At 43.1% G+C, this 15,840-nt stretch overlaps 1 protein-coding gene across 4 annotated transcripts in view; it reads right to left on the bottom strand.

Annotated features, from left to right (window-relative positions):
- ttll7 (tubulin tyrosine ligase-like family, member 7) overlaps nucleotides 1-15,840 on the bottom strand; it is a 142,141-nt gene that overhangs the window by 109,167 nt on the left and 17,134 nt on the right. For 3 of the 4 annotated variants that reach the window (XM_029706283.1, XM_029706284.1, XM_029706285.1), the window contains exons 2-3: nucleotides 11,411-11,758; nucleotides 10,794-10,925 (exon numbers count right to left, since the gene is read on the bottom strand). The exons of the other annotated variant lie outside the window; for it this stretch is intronic. In XM_029706283.1, the coding sequence (XP_029562143.1) occupies nucleotides 10,794-10,925; nucleotides 11,411-11,435 (157 nt within the window). In that variant the 5' untranslated portion in view covers nucleotides 11,436-11,758. The remainder of the gene's footprint in view (nucleotides 1-10,793; nucleotides 10,926-11,410; nucleotides 11,759-15,840) is intronic. 4 annotated transcript variants of the gene reach the window in all.

The following is a 15,840-nucleotide window of genomic DNA, read 5'->3' as shown; positions in this document are numbered from 1 at the left end:
GTGGTCTACAGCTTATCATGAGGTATTCTACCTCAGGCGAGCAATACCTCGAGACTTCTTTAATATTAGACATTGCGCACCAGCAACTATTGACAAATAGACACACACCCCCGCCTCTCGTCTTACCAGACGTAGCTGCTCTGTCCTGCCGAAACACGGAGAAGCCAGCCAGTTCTATATTATCCGTGCCAAGTCTCTGTGACACATAAGATGACACACAGCTGTATATTTCAATGAAACATGGTGAAGCCCCAAAATTGCCCTCGCTAGAAGCCTGTGTTTCAGACATAAGATAGTGGATGGCTATAAACATTCTACTTTTAAACTCGGACAAAACAGAGATGCTTGTTCTAGGTCACAAGAAACAAAGAGATCTTCTGTTAAATCTGACAATTAATCTTGATGGTTGTACAGTCGTCTCAAATAAAACTGTGAAGGACCTCGGCGTTACTCTGGACACTGATCTCTCTTTTGAAGAACATATCAAGACTGTTTCAAGGGCAGCTTTTCTCCATCTACGTAACATTGCAAAAATCAGAAACTTTCTGTCCACAAATGACGCAGAAAAATGAATCCATGCTTTTGTTACTTCTAGGTTGGACTACTGTAATGCTCTACTTTTCCGGCTACCGAGCACTAAATAAACTTCAGTTAGTGCTAAATACGGCTGCTAGAATCCTGACTAGAACCAAATAATTTGATCATATTACCCCAGTGCTAGCCTCCCAACACTGGCTTTCTGTTAAGGCAAGGGCTGATTTCAAGGTTTTACAGCTAACCTACAAAGCATTACATGGGCTTGCTCCTACCTATCTTTCCGATTTGGTCCTGCCGTACATACCTACACGTACGCTACGGTCACAAGACGCAGGCCTCCTAATTGTCCCTAGAATTTCTAAGCAAACAGCTGGAGGCAGGGCTTTCTCCTATAGAGCTCCATTTTTATGGAATGGTCTGCCTACCCATGTGAGAGATGCAGACTCGGTCTCAACCTTTAAGTCTTTACTGAAGATTCATCTCTTCAGTAGGTCCTATGATTGAGTGTAGTCTGGCCCAGCAGTGTGAAGGTGAACGGAAAGGCTCTGGAGCAACGAACCGCCATTGCTGTCTCTGCCTGGCCGGTTCGCCTCTCTCCACTGGGATTCTCTGCCTCTAACCCTATTACAGGGGCTGAGTCACTGGATTATTGGTGTTCTTCCATGCCGTCCCTAGGAGGGGTGCGTCACTTGAGTGGGTTGAGTCACTGACGTGGTCTTCCTGTCTGGGTTGGTGCCCCCCTTTGGGTTGTGCCGTGGCGGAGATCTTTGTGGGCTATACTCGGCCTTGTCTCAGGATGGTAAGTTGGTGGTTGAAGGTATCCCTCTAGTGGTGTGGGGGCTGTGCTTTGGCAAAGTGGGTGGGGTTATATCCTTCCTGTTTGGCCCTGTTCGGGGGTATCATCGGATGGGGCCACAGTGTCTCCTGACCCCTCCTGTCTCAGCCTCCAGTATTTATGCTGCAGTAGTTTATGTGTCGGGGGCTAGGGTCAGTCTGTTATATATGGAGTATTTCTCCTGTCTTATCCGGTGTCCTGTGTGAATTTAAGTATGCTCTCTCTAATTCTCTCTTTCTTTCTTTCTTTCTTTCTTTCTTTCTTTCTCTCTCTCGGAGGACCTGAGCCCTAGGACCATGCCTCAGGACTACCTGACATGATGACTCCTTGCTGTCCCCAGTCCACCTGGCCGTGCTGCTGCTCCAGTTTCAACTGTTCTGCCTGCGGCTATGGAACCCTGACCTGTTCACCGGACGTGCTACCTGTCCCAGACCTGCTGTTTTCAACTCTCTAGAGACAGCAGGAGCGGTAGAGATACGCTCAATGATCGGCTATGAAAAGCCAACTGACATTTACTCTTGAGGTGCTGACTTGTTGCACCCTCGACAACTGTGATTATTATTATTTGACCATGCTGGTCATTTATGAACATTTGAACATCTTGGCCATGTTCTGTTATAATCTCCACCCGGCACAGACAGAAGAGGACTGGCCACCCCTCATAGCCTGGTTCCTCTCTAGGTTTTGGCCTTTCTAGGAAGTTTTTCCTAGCCACCGTGCTTCTACACCTGCATTGCTTGCTGTTTGGGGTTTTAGGCTGGGTTTCTGTACAGCACTTTGAGATATCAGCTGATGTAAGAAGGGCTATATAAATACATTTGATTTGAATTTGATTTGATTACAGTTTTTAATGTCCCGTTGGTAGGATAATCTTAATCGTAGATCGTCCAGTTTGTATTCCAATGATTTCCCGTTGGCCAATAATACAGAGGGTAGTGGGGGTTTACCTGCTCGTCGGCAAATTCTTACAAGGCACCTGCCCTCCTCCCCTGTTTTCTCCGTCTATGATGCACCAGCCTGACCGACCGTCACACAGCTCCGGTGTGAGACTTGCCTCCCAGATAATGTGATGGACTCTGACCTTAGTGGTCCAGGTTATATTAGGTGCTCTTCACCACCCACCTCACCACACACTGCCACGTCCAACCAAGAAGAGAAGAGGACTTATATGATTAGGCCCGTTCATCACTCTACACCTCACCCAACAGTAGTCCCCGTGAGTGGACTGTCACCTTCAGAGAGATGGCGCAAGAAATTGAGTACCTCAGCGAGGTCAGCTTACAAAAACATAAAAATGAAGAATGCAGCCCTCCTGTACAAGGCAAGTGAACAAATCAGAAACCATAATAGAACTAGGACATGAGGCCACCCAAATTCCAGACTTCATGACAGAGATGACTATAAAGCAGGTGCGAGAACTCAGGGCTACAGTTTCTACTCAGCTAAAGTCACCACAGCCAACCACATCTCCTGTCCCATCTCAACGCACCGGTATGCCACACCAAAGCCAGGAGACGCAGGTCAGAGACAGACCAGTACCTGCGCCACACACAAGGAGCCAACCTCCAGACGAAGATGAGGACGTGTGCTCATCAGACCCCATCCTTGTGGCTGCACTCAGAGAGCACATAAGACACGTAGAGATGGCACAGGCCCACTCCAGATCTGCAGCAGTTGTGTCACCTGACCGCTTAGTGGCACCATCACCCTGAAGAAAGACGTAGGCGCCCAGTCACGGCTGGGGGCCCAGTCTCGACAGGAACCCACACACCCCCCCAGGCGACGTCAGGACTACTATGACACATCAGACATTACTCGCCTGACCGCTGCCATTCTGATTCCCATCATCCCCCGCTTGCACCCAAACCAGAGAAAACATACAGGGAGCCACTCCTACCATACCAGACTTTGGGGAGTTTGCACATCTGAAAGTAGCCCTAGAAAACATCGTGTCAGCAGATGCAACCGAAAGGTTAAAGTTCCAGATCCTCACTGATCACCTGAGACTAGAAGAGGTCCAGCTGATTGTAGATTCATACAGTAACTCCAGGTACCCATATTCAGACACCATGGTCTCTCTCTCACTAAGCAGTTTGGACAACCCCATCAGCTGGCCCTGCAACGCATTGCTGAGCTTATGGATGGCCCTGACATTCGCAGTTGAGATGTTAAGGCTTTCTGTATGTTTGGTCTTCCTTACTGTCCATGTTGGAGCAGCTGACATGATATTTGAATGACTACCTCATCTCTGTGCCTCACACATGCAGTCTGTGAGGTCCCTCAGTCAGGTAGTGAATTTCAAACACAAATTCATCTATAAAGACCAGGGAGGTTTTCCAATGCCTCGCAAAGAAGGGCACCTATTGGTTGATGGGTAAGAAAAAAAACAGACATGGAATATCCCTTTGAGCATAGTGAAGTTATTCAATTACACATTGGATGGTGTACCAATAAACCATGTCACTACGAAGACACAGGCATCCTTCCTACTTAGTTGCCGGAGAGTAAGGAAACCGCTCAGGGATTTCACCATGAGGTCAATGGTAACTTTAAAACAGTTACAGAGTGTAATGGCTGTGATAAGAGAAAACTGAGGAAGGATAAACAACATTATAGTTACTCCACAATATCAACCTAAATGACAGAGTGAAAAGAAGGAAGCATGTACAGAATACAAATATTCCAAAACATGCATCCTGTTTGCAATAAGGCACTAAAGTAAAACTGCAATAAATGTGGCAAATAAATGTACTTTATGTCCTGAATACAAAGCATTATGTTTGGGGCAAATCCAACACAACACATCACTGAGTACCACTCTTCATATTTTCAAGCATGGTGGTGGCTACATCATGTTATGGTTATGCTTGTCACTGGCAAGAACTTGGTAGTTTTTTTAGGATAAAAGAAACGGAATAGAGCTAAGCACAGGCAAAATCATAGAGGAAAACCTGGTACAGTCTGCTTTCCAACATAGACTAGGAGTCAAATTCAGTTTTCAGTAGGATTATAACCTAAAACACAAGCCCAAATATACACTGGAGTTGCTTACCAAGACGACATTGAATGTTCCTGAGTGACCTAGTTACAGGTTTGAATTGAAAAAGGCTGTCTAGCAATGATCAACAACCAACTTGACAGCTTCAGTCATTTTTTTAAAGAATAATGTGTATAATCCAGGTGTGCAAAGTTGTTAGAAAGACTACCCAGAAAGACTCACAGCTGTAATCACTGCCAAAAGTGATTCTAGCATTGACTCAGGGATGTGAATAGTTATGTAAATTGCATATTTCTGTATTTCATTTTCAATACATTTGCAAATATTTCTAAAAACATGTTTTCACTTTGTCATTATGGGGTATTGTGTGTAGATGGATGAACAAAAATCTATTTCAACCATTTTGAATTCAGGCTGTAACCCAACAAAATGTGGAATAAGTAATACGTTCCTAAGGCACTGTTCTATGAACCGAGGTCTCGTGACCACATTTTAAAATCACCCGACGCCACATGGGGTCACAATCGTTAGTTTGGGAAATGACGCCTTAGTCACTAGTAGTCACACCCTTGTTGTGGCATTTTTTGAGATACACGTTTCCCACTGTAAATGAGGAGGCGGCTGTAGAGACGGCCTTCATATTTAGAGTTCCCTATGCACCCCTAGTTTGTCCCTTTACTTAGAATGCCGACAGCTCATCAGTCAATCACCCCTAACTTTCTGTGCAATCAAGAGACGTTCTCTTTAGCCTGCTCGTTGTAGGTCCTGCCTCCAGTCAGTGAGTTGCAGTGAAGACAGAACAGACAGTTCATTTCTCCACAGAAGTACCGTAAAACTTAAATTAATAGCCTGGGCGATTATTTGCTTAACTTCACTAGGGTAGGGGGCAGCATTCGGAATTTTGGATGAAAAGCGTGCCCCAAATTAAACTGTCTGCTACTCAGCCCCAGAAGCTAGGATATGCATATAATTGGTAGATTTGGATAGAAAACACTGTAACGTTTCCAAAACTGTTATAACGGAACTGATATGGAAGGCAAAAACCTGAGGAAAATCCATCCAGGAAGTACTAGTATTTTGAAAAGCTGTTTTTCCATTGAAAGCCTATCCACCATACAAAGACTTAGGACCCAGTTCACGATCTCTATGGCTTCTTCTACATGTGGCCAGTCTTTAGGCAGGCTTTCAGGCTTTTACTCAGAAAAATGAGGGAGATACAGCACTTTCAATGAGTGGACAGTGGAAATTTCCAGACATGAGTCCAGCGCGTGATTGGGAGCGCGCCTTTCTCGTTTCTCCTTTTCTATTGACGAAGCTTTTGTCCGGTTGAAATATTATTGATTATTTATGACAAAAACAACCTGAGGATTGGTTTTAATCATCGTTTGACATGTTTCTACAAACTTTTATTGTACTTTTTTGACTTTTTGTCTGGATGTTGAGAGCGCGCTTTGTGCCTTTGGATTACTGAACTAAATGCACCAACAAAACGGAGGTTTTTGGACATAAAGAGGGACATTATCGAACAAAACGAACATTTATTGTGTAACATGGAGTCCTGGGAGTGCCACCAGATGAAGATCAAAGGTTAGTGATTCATTTAATCGCCATTTCTGACTTTTGTGAGTCCTCTCCTTGGCTGGAAAATGTCTGTATGGTTTCTTGTGGCTAGGCGCTGTCCTAACATAATCGCATGGTGTGCTTTCGCCGTTAAGCCTTTTTGAAATCGGACACTGTGGTTGGATTAACAAGAAGTTTATCTTTAAAATGGTTTATAATACTTGTATGTTTGAGGAATTTTAATTATGGGATTTCTCTTGTTTGAATTTGGCGCCCTGCAATTTCACTGGCTGTTGTCGAGGTGGGACGCTAGCTTTTATTTGAAACAGGCGTTTATTTGCTGAAATGTGTGCAGTTGCCCGGCTATTAAAAGGGATAGGGCATTATCACTTTTATACAACAAGTTACCAACATATTCAACTAATGATAAACATATTTTCATAAAAAATGTTGATTAATTTATTCATACTGCTTCATCCTTCCACAAGCTATAGCCCCGACATAAATCTAGAGTTGCTACCCAAGCCGGCTGGTCGTTTGTTCTATTGGTTCGGTTGCTAGAGACACGACCCAGTCGTTCTTTCTGAATGTTCCATTGCCATACTGGCTGGCAATGTTATTATCCCTTGCTTGTTAGTTAGCCAACTACGGCTAACATAGTCACGTCAAAATGTGCAGCCAGAATAACAGCAAAGTAGCCAACAACACAGCCAACACAATCACTTCAAACTGAAGCTGGAAAGGTTACAAACTAGCTGCACTTCATTTCACCTTTTTTCAATGACATTTCTTTGTATATATCCATAAAAATTATGCCAGCTGATTCATGATGTTTCGTCCCGACACATTCATTACTATGGGACAGCTGGAGATAGAATTTGAATATGGAAACAATATTGCAAATGTTGGAGAGACAGACAGCAAGGTTTAAAAAATCTCCACTGTTGAAAACTAAATGTTAGTCTAAAAGAAAAGTGAAATAATGTCTAAACTCAGCAAAAAAAGAAACTTCCCTTTTTCAGGACCCTGTCTTGCAAAGATAATTAGTAAAAATCCAAATAACTTCAAAGATCTTCATTGTAAAGAGTTTAAACACTGTTTCCCATGCTTGTTCAATGAACCATAAACAATTAATAAACATGCACCCGTGGAACGGTCGTTAAGACACTAACAGCTTACAGACAGTAGGCAATTAAGGTCACAGTTATGAAAACGTAGGACACTAAAGAGGTCTTTCTACGGACTCTGAAAAGCACCAAAAGAAAGATGCACAGGGTCCCTGATCATCTGCGTGAACGTGCCTTAGGCATGCTGCAAGAAGGCATGAGGACTGCAGATGTGGCCAGGGCAATAAATTGCAATGTCCGTACCGAGACGCCTAAGACATCGCTACAGGGAGACAGGACGGACAGCTGATCGTCCTCGCGGTGGCAGACCACATGTAACAACACCTGCACAGGATCGGTACATCCGAACATCACACCTGCGGGACAGGTACAGGATGGCAACAACAACTGCCCGAGTTACACCAGGAACGCACAATCCCTCCATCAGTGCTCAGACTGTCCGCAATAGGCTGAGAGAGGCTGGACTGAGGGCTTGTAGGCCTGTTATAAGGCAGGTCCTCAACAGATCACCGGCAACAACGTCGCCTATGGGTACAAACCCACCGTCGCTGGACCAGACAGGACTGGCAAAAAGTGCTCTTCACTGACGACTCGCGGTTTTGTCTCACCAGGGGTGATGGTCGGATTCGCGTTTATCGTCGAAGGAATGAGCGTATGACCCTCCTGCATGACAATGCCTGCATGACAATGCCACCAGCAATGCCAATGCCACAATGCCACCAGCCATACTGCTCGTTCTGTGCGTGATTTCCTGCAAGACAGGAATGTCAGTGTTCTGCCATGGCCAGCTGAGAGCCCGGATCGAAATCCCATTGAGCATGTCTGGGACCTGTATGGATCGGAGGGTGAGGGCTAGGGCCATTCCCCCCAGAAATGTCTGGGAACTTGCAGGTGCCTTCGTGGAAGAGTGGGGTAACATCTCACAGCAAGAACTGTCAAATCTGGGGCAGTCCATGAGGAGAAGATGCACTGCAGTACTTAATGCAGCTGGTGGCCACACCAGATACTGACTGTAACTTTTGATTTTGACCCCCCCTTTGTGCAGGGACACATTATTCCATTTCTGTTAGTCACATGTCTGTGGAACTTGTTCAGTTTATGTCTCAGTTGTTGAATCTTGTTTTGTTCATATAAATATTTACACATGTTAAGTTTGCTGAAAATAAACGCAGTTGACAGTGAGAGGACGTTTATTTTTTTGCAGAGTTTAGATGCTTTTTATAGTGGAGATCAAGTTTATAAATTGCTTGGTTGGCCTGATGAGACAGTGGATTGCGCAGTCAGATGGAACAGAGTAAATCGGCATTTTAACTTCATAGATTTATCTGGTGGTAACTTGTGGAATAGACACCGGGGAATGCGGTTTTAACCAATCAACATTCAGGATTAGACCCACCCGTTGTATAAAGTTGTATAAGTGAGTGCACTCGCTCTGTCTGCCATTTTATTTTACCTTTGTTTACCATTATATGGTCAGTATGCCGTTTATTGCACTATGGGCCACTTTATAGTTTACTGTCAATGTTATCATACTATAACTTTATTGTGTAGCAGTGTATAGATTGCAGATGTATTCTGCTATTGTAATTTATTTCCTCTTATACTGCAAAATCTTTCTAGTTAGATGTAATAGAAGCCAATTACATACAGCATATCATTTTAAGTCAGTATTGTATTCACATCTGTGTGAAGCCATATTTCATTATGTTTACATTGCATACTGTAGTAAGCTAAGCTGATTAAGCTTTTATACTGCATGCATCTTATAGTCATAATTGCATATTATTCCCTTTTCTATTGCTTGTAGAACAACATCCTACAGTTCATTAAAGAACCTTAAAGAGTACCAGTGTGTGGTTCATGGTGGTGAGGTGACAAGCCAAATAAGACAGCATCCATAGTGCTCTACCCGGCAGCCTTGAAGTGATTCAATATATCCAACTTAGCTTAGATATCTGAACACAGGTTTACCCCTGCCCTATTTTACAAAAAAGATAAATAAATGGCCCATAATGTATTCAAATCCCAGTGGAAACCTGAAGTATGAGAGATAGGTGGCTGGCGCATTTAGACATTAATCCAATGACTGACTATTCATTATTCAGTGACTAATTAAAAATGTATATGCCATAACGAAACAACGTATTAATTCATTTCTTGAAAGCTTTGGCAAACCTGGAGACGCTGGACCTAATGTTGCATAATTGCACTTTAACAAGTACAAATCTTTCCAATGTGACTGTGACAGTCCAATTACACTGGAATGTCTAATGGCATTCAGCTAACCTAAAGCAAAAAACAATGTGGGTTTGTCTTTTCCCTTTTATCCACTGCAGTGACTGACATACAATCCCATCAGTATCTCTTATTGTCGTTATAGTAGGATGTTGAAATTAAACTAAGGTGTGGTTCAATAGCTCTATTTACATAAAGCTTTTTCTATGGCATCCATTTCTATGACGAGCATTACAAAAACGAGAATATATCTCCAACTGTATACTGTATCCTGTTTTTAAATGTGTATATATATTTGAAAGTATTGAAAGGGATAGACAGAAATGAGCTGGGAGAACATAGTGTGAAGACCGGTGGGGCCAGGATTCGATCCCTTGCTGGCAGGGGGATTGCATATATGCCAAGTGCCGCAGCCTTAACTGCTCCACCACTATTATGTTCCATCTTTCATCATTACCTTTAATGATATACATTTTGAACAGGTGCAAGATTAGCTCTAGTAGAAATGCTTAGTCCATCTGGTCCTTCATGTTCATTTGCTACACTAGACACCTGCTATGGCTACAATATGGCCAGAATGAGAGTCTCTGCACAGCTAGAGAACAGATTCACAGCACGACTTACAACTACAGTACCCACCACAACATCCCTCTACCCATCAACCTCTCTCTGTGTTGCTGACTCCATACTTTAGTAGGTGGTGGGTTCACCCCTGAGATACCATCACCCAATTTACAGAATACTTGAAAAGCACTTACTCAGCTCTTTTACCTTCCTTGGAAAAATCCACTGCCAGGTAAAATTACTTCACTTGAGAATGTATTGAATTGTCTTGGATATTTTTTCGAAGGCTTGACTCAATTAGTTATTGTTTTTAGAGTTTCAAAAACAAATGCAATGCTCAAATGGTCTGCCAAATCAGATAGTTCAATTAATGTTTTCCTTACATTTACTGTGGCTTTTTGGGTCACCACTTAACACTAGCCAGCAATTACACTAGCCAGAAACATAGGCTGTGTTTACTTGATGAGTCACAAGAAAACTCCAGTTTTAGGTGGGTGACTCCATAAAGTTAGGCAACCACTGAGCGAGAGTTCACCTGAATATGAGAAGCTGTCTATAGGATCACATTCGTTTGCTTTGAATTAACAATTTTCCCTACAATTTAAAGATGAAGCTAACATCACAACTCTGTAGCCTGGTGGTTATCGTGTCCACCCTGAGATTGGAAGGATGGAAGTTCGATCCCCAGCCGAGTCTTACCAAAGACTGTAAAAACGGGACACGATGCATCTCTGCTTGGCACTCAGCATTAAGGAGATATATTAGGGGTAAGGCCCTGCGATAGATAGACTAGCATCCTGTCCAGGTGGTGTACTTGTACATCAAGCTGCCTCACGCTACAGAAACAGGAGACAGGCTCCTGCTCCTATGAGCCATTCTGTCCCGCTCGTGCAAGGCAACTTAACATCACAACACAAAGCACAATATTCCCTCGTACCGATTTCATATTTGGTGCCAGCCACGTTGGCTGTAATGGTCCCCTTCTTCTTCTTGGTGTGGACCTTCCTTCTTCCACTGATCTGGTGGGAGCCCGCAGATGGCCCGTTCATGAGGGATGGTCCTTGATCCTCTGAAGGAGGGAGCCACAGTACAAGATTAGCTACAGTACAGGGGTAAATTCACTACGAACCAAAAAAAGCAAACGGGCAGAGACTCTAGTTGTCGATGCAAAACATTTTCCTGTTGTAAAACGTTTTGCTACGGTGTGCACTAATTAATAAGCCCAGTACAGGGTGGGAGGATAGGATGTAGTGATTGGTTGGTTGGATAATCATACAGCCATTGTCTACAGTCCAGTTGTGACTCAATTGGATGCAAACGGGCATACAAAAGGAAAAGAGAAAGGAGGCCCTGCTCTGTTATGCTGGAGGTGACCCTGCTATTATTATTCGCTGGGCGTGCATACATACTAGACATTGAGGCGTTGTCAGGCCCTGCTATTAAGGCATCCATCGCAGTGTGTGTGTGTGTTTGAGAGATAGAGAGAGGAGGGCATCTCAGCTCTATGAGGTAATTGGCCGTGTCAGGCCTGGAGAGTAGAGGTGTCATACTCACCTCCATCGTCAGGGGGAGAGGGCATCTCACGGGCCGGGGGATCAAAGGGGGGAATGGAGCACTCTGCCAGGCTAGCGGCCGAGGGGACACCGGGCAGGGCCCTCCAGAAACACTACTTATGTCTTCCCTGTCTGGACAAATTTGGTTACGGCAGCCCAGAGCGGGATCATCTGAGCACCAGCCTCTCCTCTTCCCTCAGTCTGGTCATGAAGGTAGTGAAGAGGGGACAGCAGAGGGGTGGAGTTAGAGGGGGGGACCGGGGAGTGGGACGACTCCTTAGAATTCAGCCCAGCCACAGTGCGTTTAGAGCCCGCAGAGAAAGTGATGGATGTGTCGGGTGTCTAGTGCCTGTGGAGGAAGAGAAGAAGAAGGCTTTTTTTACAGCCAAGGTTGAGTAGGGGGAGAATAACTGCTACTTGGCTCCATGCATGCTTTGCTCTTCGCTGCCCTGGACAACCTTTCCATGTGCAGCACGCACAGATCTCACACTATATAAATCAATCTGACACAAAGCGCTGTGTCCCAAATGGAACCTTATTCCCTATATAGTGCAGTACTTTTGACGAGGGCACATAAGGTCCATAGTAGTGCACTATATAGGGAATAGGGTGTCATTTGGGATACATCCAAAGCGTTGCTATGGAATGAGTTCACTGTGACAGAGCTTCACTGTATGGAGCTGCGTGACTGAATACTGCACCCCTCTGGCACTATAGCAGATGTACAGTCATGTAGTAATTAATGCAATGCAGTAATCACAACTAGCCTATATACAGGACAGCTGCATGGGAGAGTCATTAAATATTAATGTGGCTGTCAAATAAAAGGGTTACAGGCTTGTCCCTCTTCTCTCTCCACGTCTCGTGATCGTGCCATCTGTGCCCGTTAATGGCTTGAGTGAACACAATCAGATGCAACTGTTGTTGAAAAGTAAAAGGAGGCTATCAAAATATCTGTAGCTCATTTTCTTATTTTGTATGGTGTCAATTGTGATCAACAGTATATTTCCGATTAACCATAGCTTATTTATTTCAACAACAAAAAATGCCACTGTAGAGATCAACAGTAGCCTGTCATGGTCATATTGTGAAATGCTCTTTAAGTGATTCACACATTTGCCTATACAATACAGAAAGAACAACACAAACACACACACAGACACACAAACATACACAGACACACCAGCCAGCTAAAGCAAAGCAGCTCCATTGATTCGATCAAAGTCAGCGTAATTAATTAAAATGGGAAAACAATCCAATCACATTACTCAATAACTCCCGGTCACTCCTATCCAAACAACGGGTTGCTATGCTCTCTACCCTCTATTCACAGTGAGGATGGAGAGAGTGCAGGGGGTAGAGAAAGGATGAGCTGAACTGCTGACACTACCTCTCCCCTGGGTGTTGTAGCCTACTGTTCTCTGTTTCTACTGAGAGATTGCCAGAGAGCATTCACCTCCCGGTGCCATATTAACCCTCTATGGCCCTGAGGCCCCAGGCAGATATAGGCTAGTGCCAAGGCTCCCACATTTTTTAGTTACCCCTACCCAATGTACAACCATGTTTGTTCATATTCCTAATATCTCCCATATATTAAATTAATGGTTGTGTACAAATATTTTACTGCAAAAGTAAATAGATATTGTGACATAACTGGCTGGAGGGTGGATGGGCCACATAAGCTCATGTAACCCAATATTGCAAGCTCTGATATTGCAACAATTTAGAAAAAAAGTAGTCAGTTGTCTGTCCTACATACACAAACAAACAGCATTAGGATATCTTAATACATCTTAGAAATAAACACCTGTAAACGCAGAGATACAATATGCGGAAATGTAAACTAGGAATATTTATGATGAATGTAAGCTTTACCTTTTCGTGGCTGATTAATAGACAACTTTCCAAGTCAAATTTACTCTCATTCAGTGCTGTATCATCCTGTCTGACAAAAATACATACAGTTGCACATGTTTTTTGATGTTGTGGCTAGTCTAATCTGCTCTAAGGAAAACAAGTGGGCTCAGACAATTCGATTTTTTGGGGTCTAAGGTTCCTTGAAAGATTTTGTATTTTAGCCCCTACCCTTGAAGTCAGGGGCCACCTCAGATTATCTTTGGGGCCACCATGGATTTTGCGACAAATGCAATATGGCTGCCATAATACCATTTGATGGAGGTTAAATCACATGTAAATCTGAATTTTGTAATCAAGCCCATAGGGACTGTTTTGTTGTAAATCTAATTTATTCTGAATCCAATATGGCAACATGATTACACTCAAACACTTTTCACGCAAGACTGTGTCTAGGGTTTAGCGACAAACAAAAAACATCCAGTCTGCGGCAGTCCTGTGGGCAAAAACAGCTTGTTGATGAGAGGTCGAAGGAGACAAACCTGCAAATAACGGCGCAGTACAACAGTGGTGTGCAGAACGGCATTTCGGAACACACAAATAATCGGTCCTGCTATTGCAGCAGACGACCACACTGGGTACCACTCCGATCTACTAAAAACAAGAAGAAGCGGCTCCAGTGGGCACGTGATCACCAACACTGGACAATTGATGAGTGGAAACACATCGTCTGGTCCGACAAAACCCGGTTCCCGGTGCGTCATACTGATGGCAGACTCAGGATATGAGGTAAATAGCATTAGTCCATATACCCATCCTGCCTGGTGTCAATGGTACAGGCTGGTGGCGGTGGTATAATGGTGTAGGGAATGTTTTTTTGACACACGTTAGGGTCCCTTGACACCACTTGAACAATGTTTCCATGCCACGAAGAATTCAGGCTGTTCTGGAGACAAAGGGGGGTCCGACCCGGTACTAGATAGGTGTACCTTTTTACACAACCGTATGTTGCCCTTGTTTATTTTGTATTGAATGTGTTATTCGGTCTTTATAAGGGACTCATAAGGCTCTTGGTATAGCTAGGATAGGGTTTCCGTTAGAAAAATGTGGCGACGGACATTTGACCAGTGCATTTTAATTTACCGGACATTTAAGAAATTTACCGGACCCATATGCATTGGTTGCGTAACCAGATTATGGCGTCCACCCACGGTTCTCAGAATGAAAGAAATCACATTTAGTTTATGGTAATTAATCTTAACAGAACATGCAAATGGTATGCAACGACGTGCGACATTCTTACCGAATTCCGATGAGCAATTTGAAGATGTTAGAATACATAGGCTGCGTGTCCATAAGGCTAGGGGAAGCTTTCTCTGGAGTAAATTGAATTAAATTACCAAAATTGACCGTTCAGCCATCGCTCATTCATATATTTGTATGTACATATTCTTATTCATTCCTTTACACTTGTGTGTATTAGGTAGTTGTTGTGAAATTGTTAGATTACTTGTTAGATATTACTGCATGGTCGGAACTAGAAGCACAAGCATTTCGCTACACTCACATTAACATCTGCTAACAATGTGTATGTGACAAATAAAATTTGATTTGATTTAATTAGCTTACTCCTGTCTATACAGAAATAAATACAATCATTCAAAATAGGCTACTACACCAGAAAGCATGATCTTTTTTTTAGTTTTGTTTTTGTGGTTTGTTTAAACCCTCATAGCCTACAGTCGGATGGGCCCGCAAATTGGGCAGAGCGAGCAGCAAATACCAAATAGATTATTGTTGAGTTGCGACTGTCAGTGAAAAGCAGAGAGATCCAGCCAGGCATATAGCAGTATTTCTAAATACAAATCGTGGGAAAAAACTGTTTGGAAAACAAATGCCTATTGCTGTAATGAGAAGACAATGAAAAGACTCCAATCTGTCTTTTAGTTCAACTTAATTGGGAGAAAAGTAGCCTAATATTGACCATATCCCCGGTGAGTGTGCATATTCACAGTCTTTATCAATGAGTCAAACAAAATGACGATGGACGTCATTGTGTTTGTGTCTCCCCTTCTCGTAGGCCTAATATACGGATCAGACGTCATTTTTTTCCTTCTGTTTGTCAGTGTCAGCAGAGTAGGCTACCCTGTAACTTTTGTCGTAAAAAAAAAAAATGATTTTGCTAATGTCTACAGTCATATACTGTATAGTGTAGTAGAACTGCATGAAATGTGTTTATAAAAGGCTAACATTTTCCTGTGTAAAGAAAGGAGAATCTGATGTAGCCAAAAGCCTCCTCTAAGCCACTGCGCACTGCATTGAACAGTCTTCTTTGCGAACAGTGATTGATTTATATAATTAGCTTAAATTATGACTATCCAATCTACTCATCACATTAGGAATAGTAGGCTATTTTATATAAATCTGTGAGGATGTGTGAAATTCTTTATTGTATAGGTGCATTTTTATGGTGACAATTAGCTTCCTCAAACTTAACTGCCCACATGAACTTTTCCACAGGCTTTTGGCTACATCATATTCTCCTTTCTTTGCACAGGACAATGTTAGCCTTTTATA

Source organism: Salmo trutta, chromosome 22 (assembly GCF_901001165.1).
Source record: "Salmo trutta chromosome 22, fSalTru1.1, whole genome shotgun sequence".
Taxonomy (NCBI): Eukaryota; Metazoa; Chordata; class Actinopteri; order Salmoniformes; family Salmonidae; genus Salmo; species Salmo trutta.
Note: the sequence above shows the minus strand (reverse complement) of the source record. Positions and strands in the feature narration are given on the sequence as shown.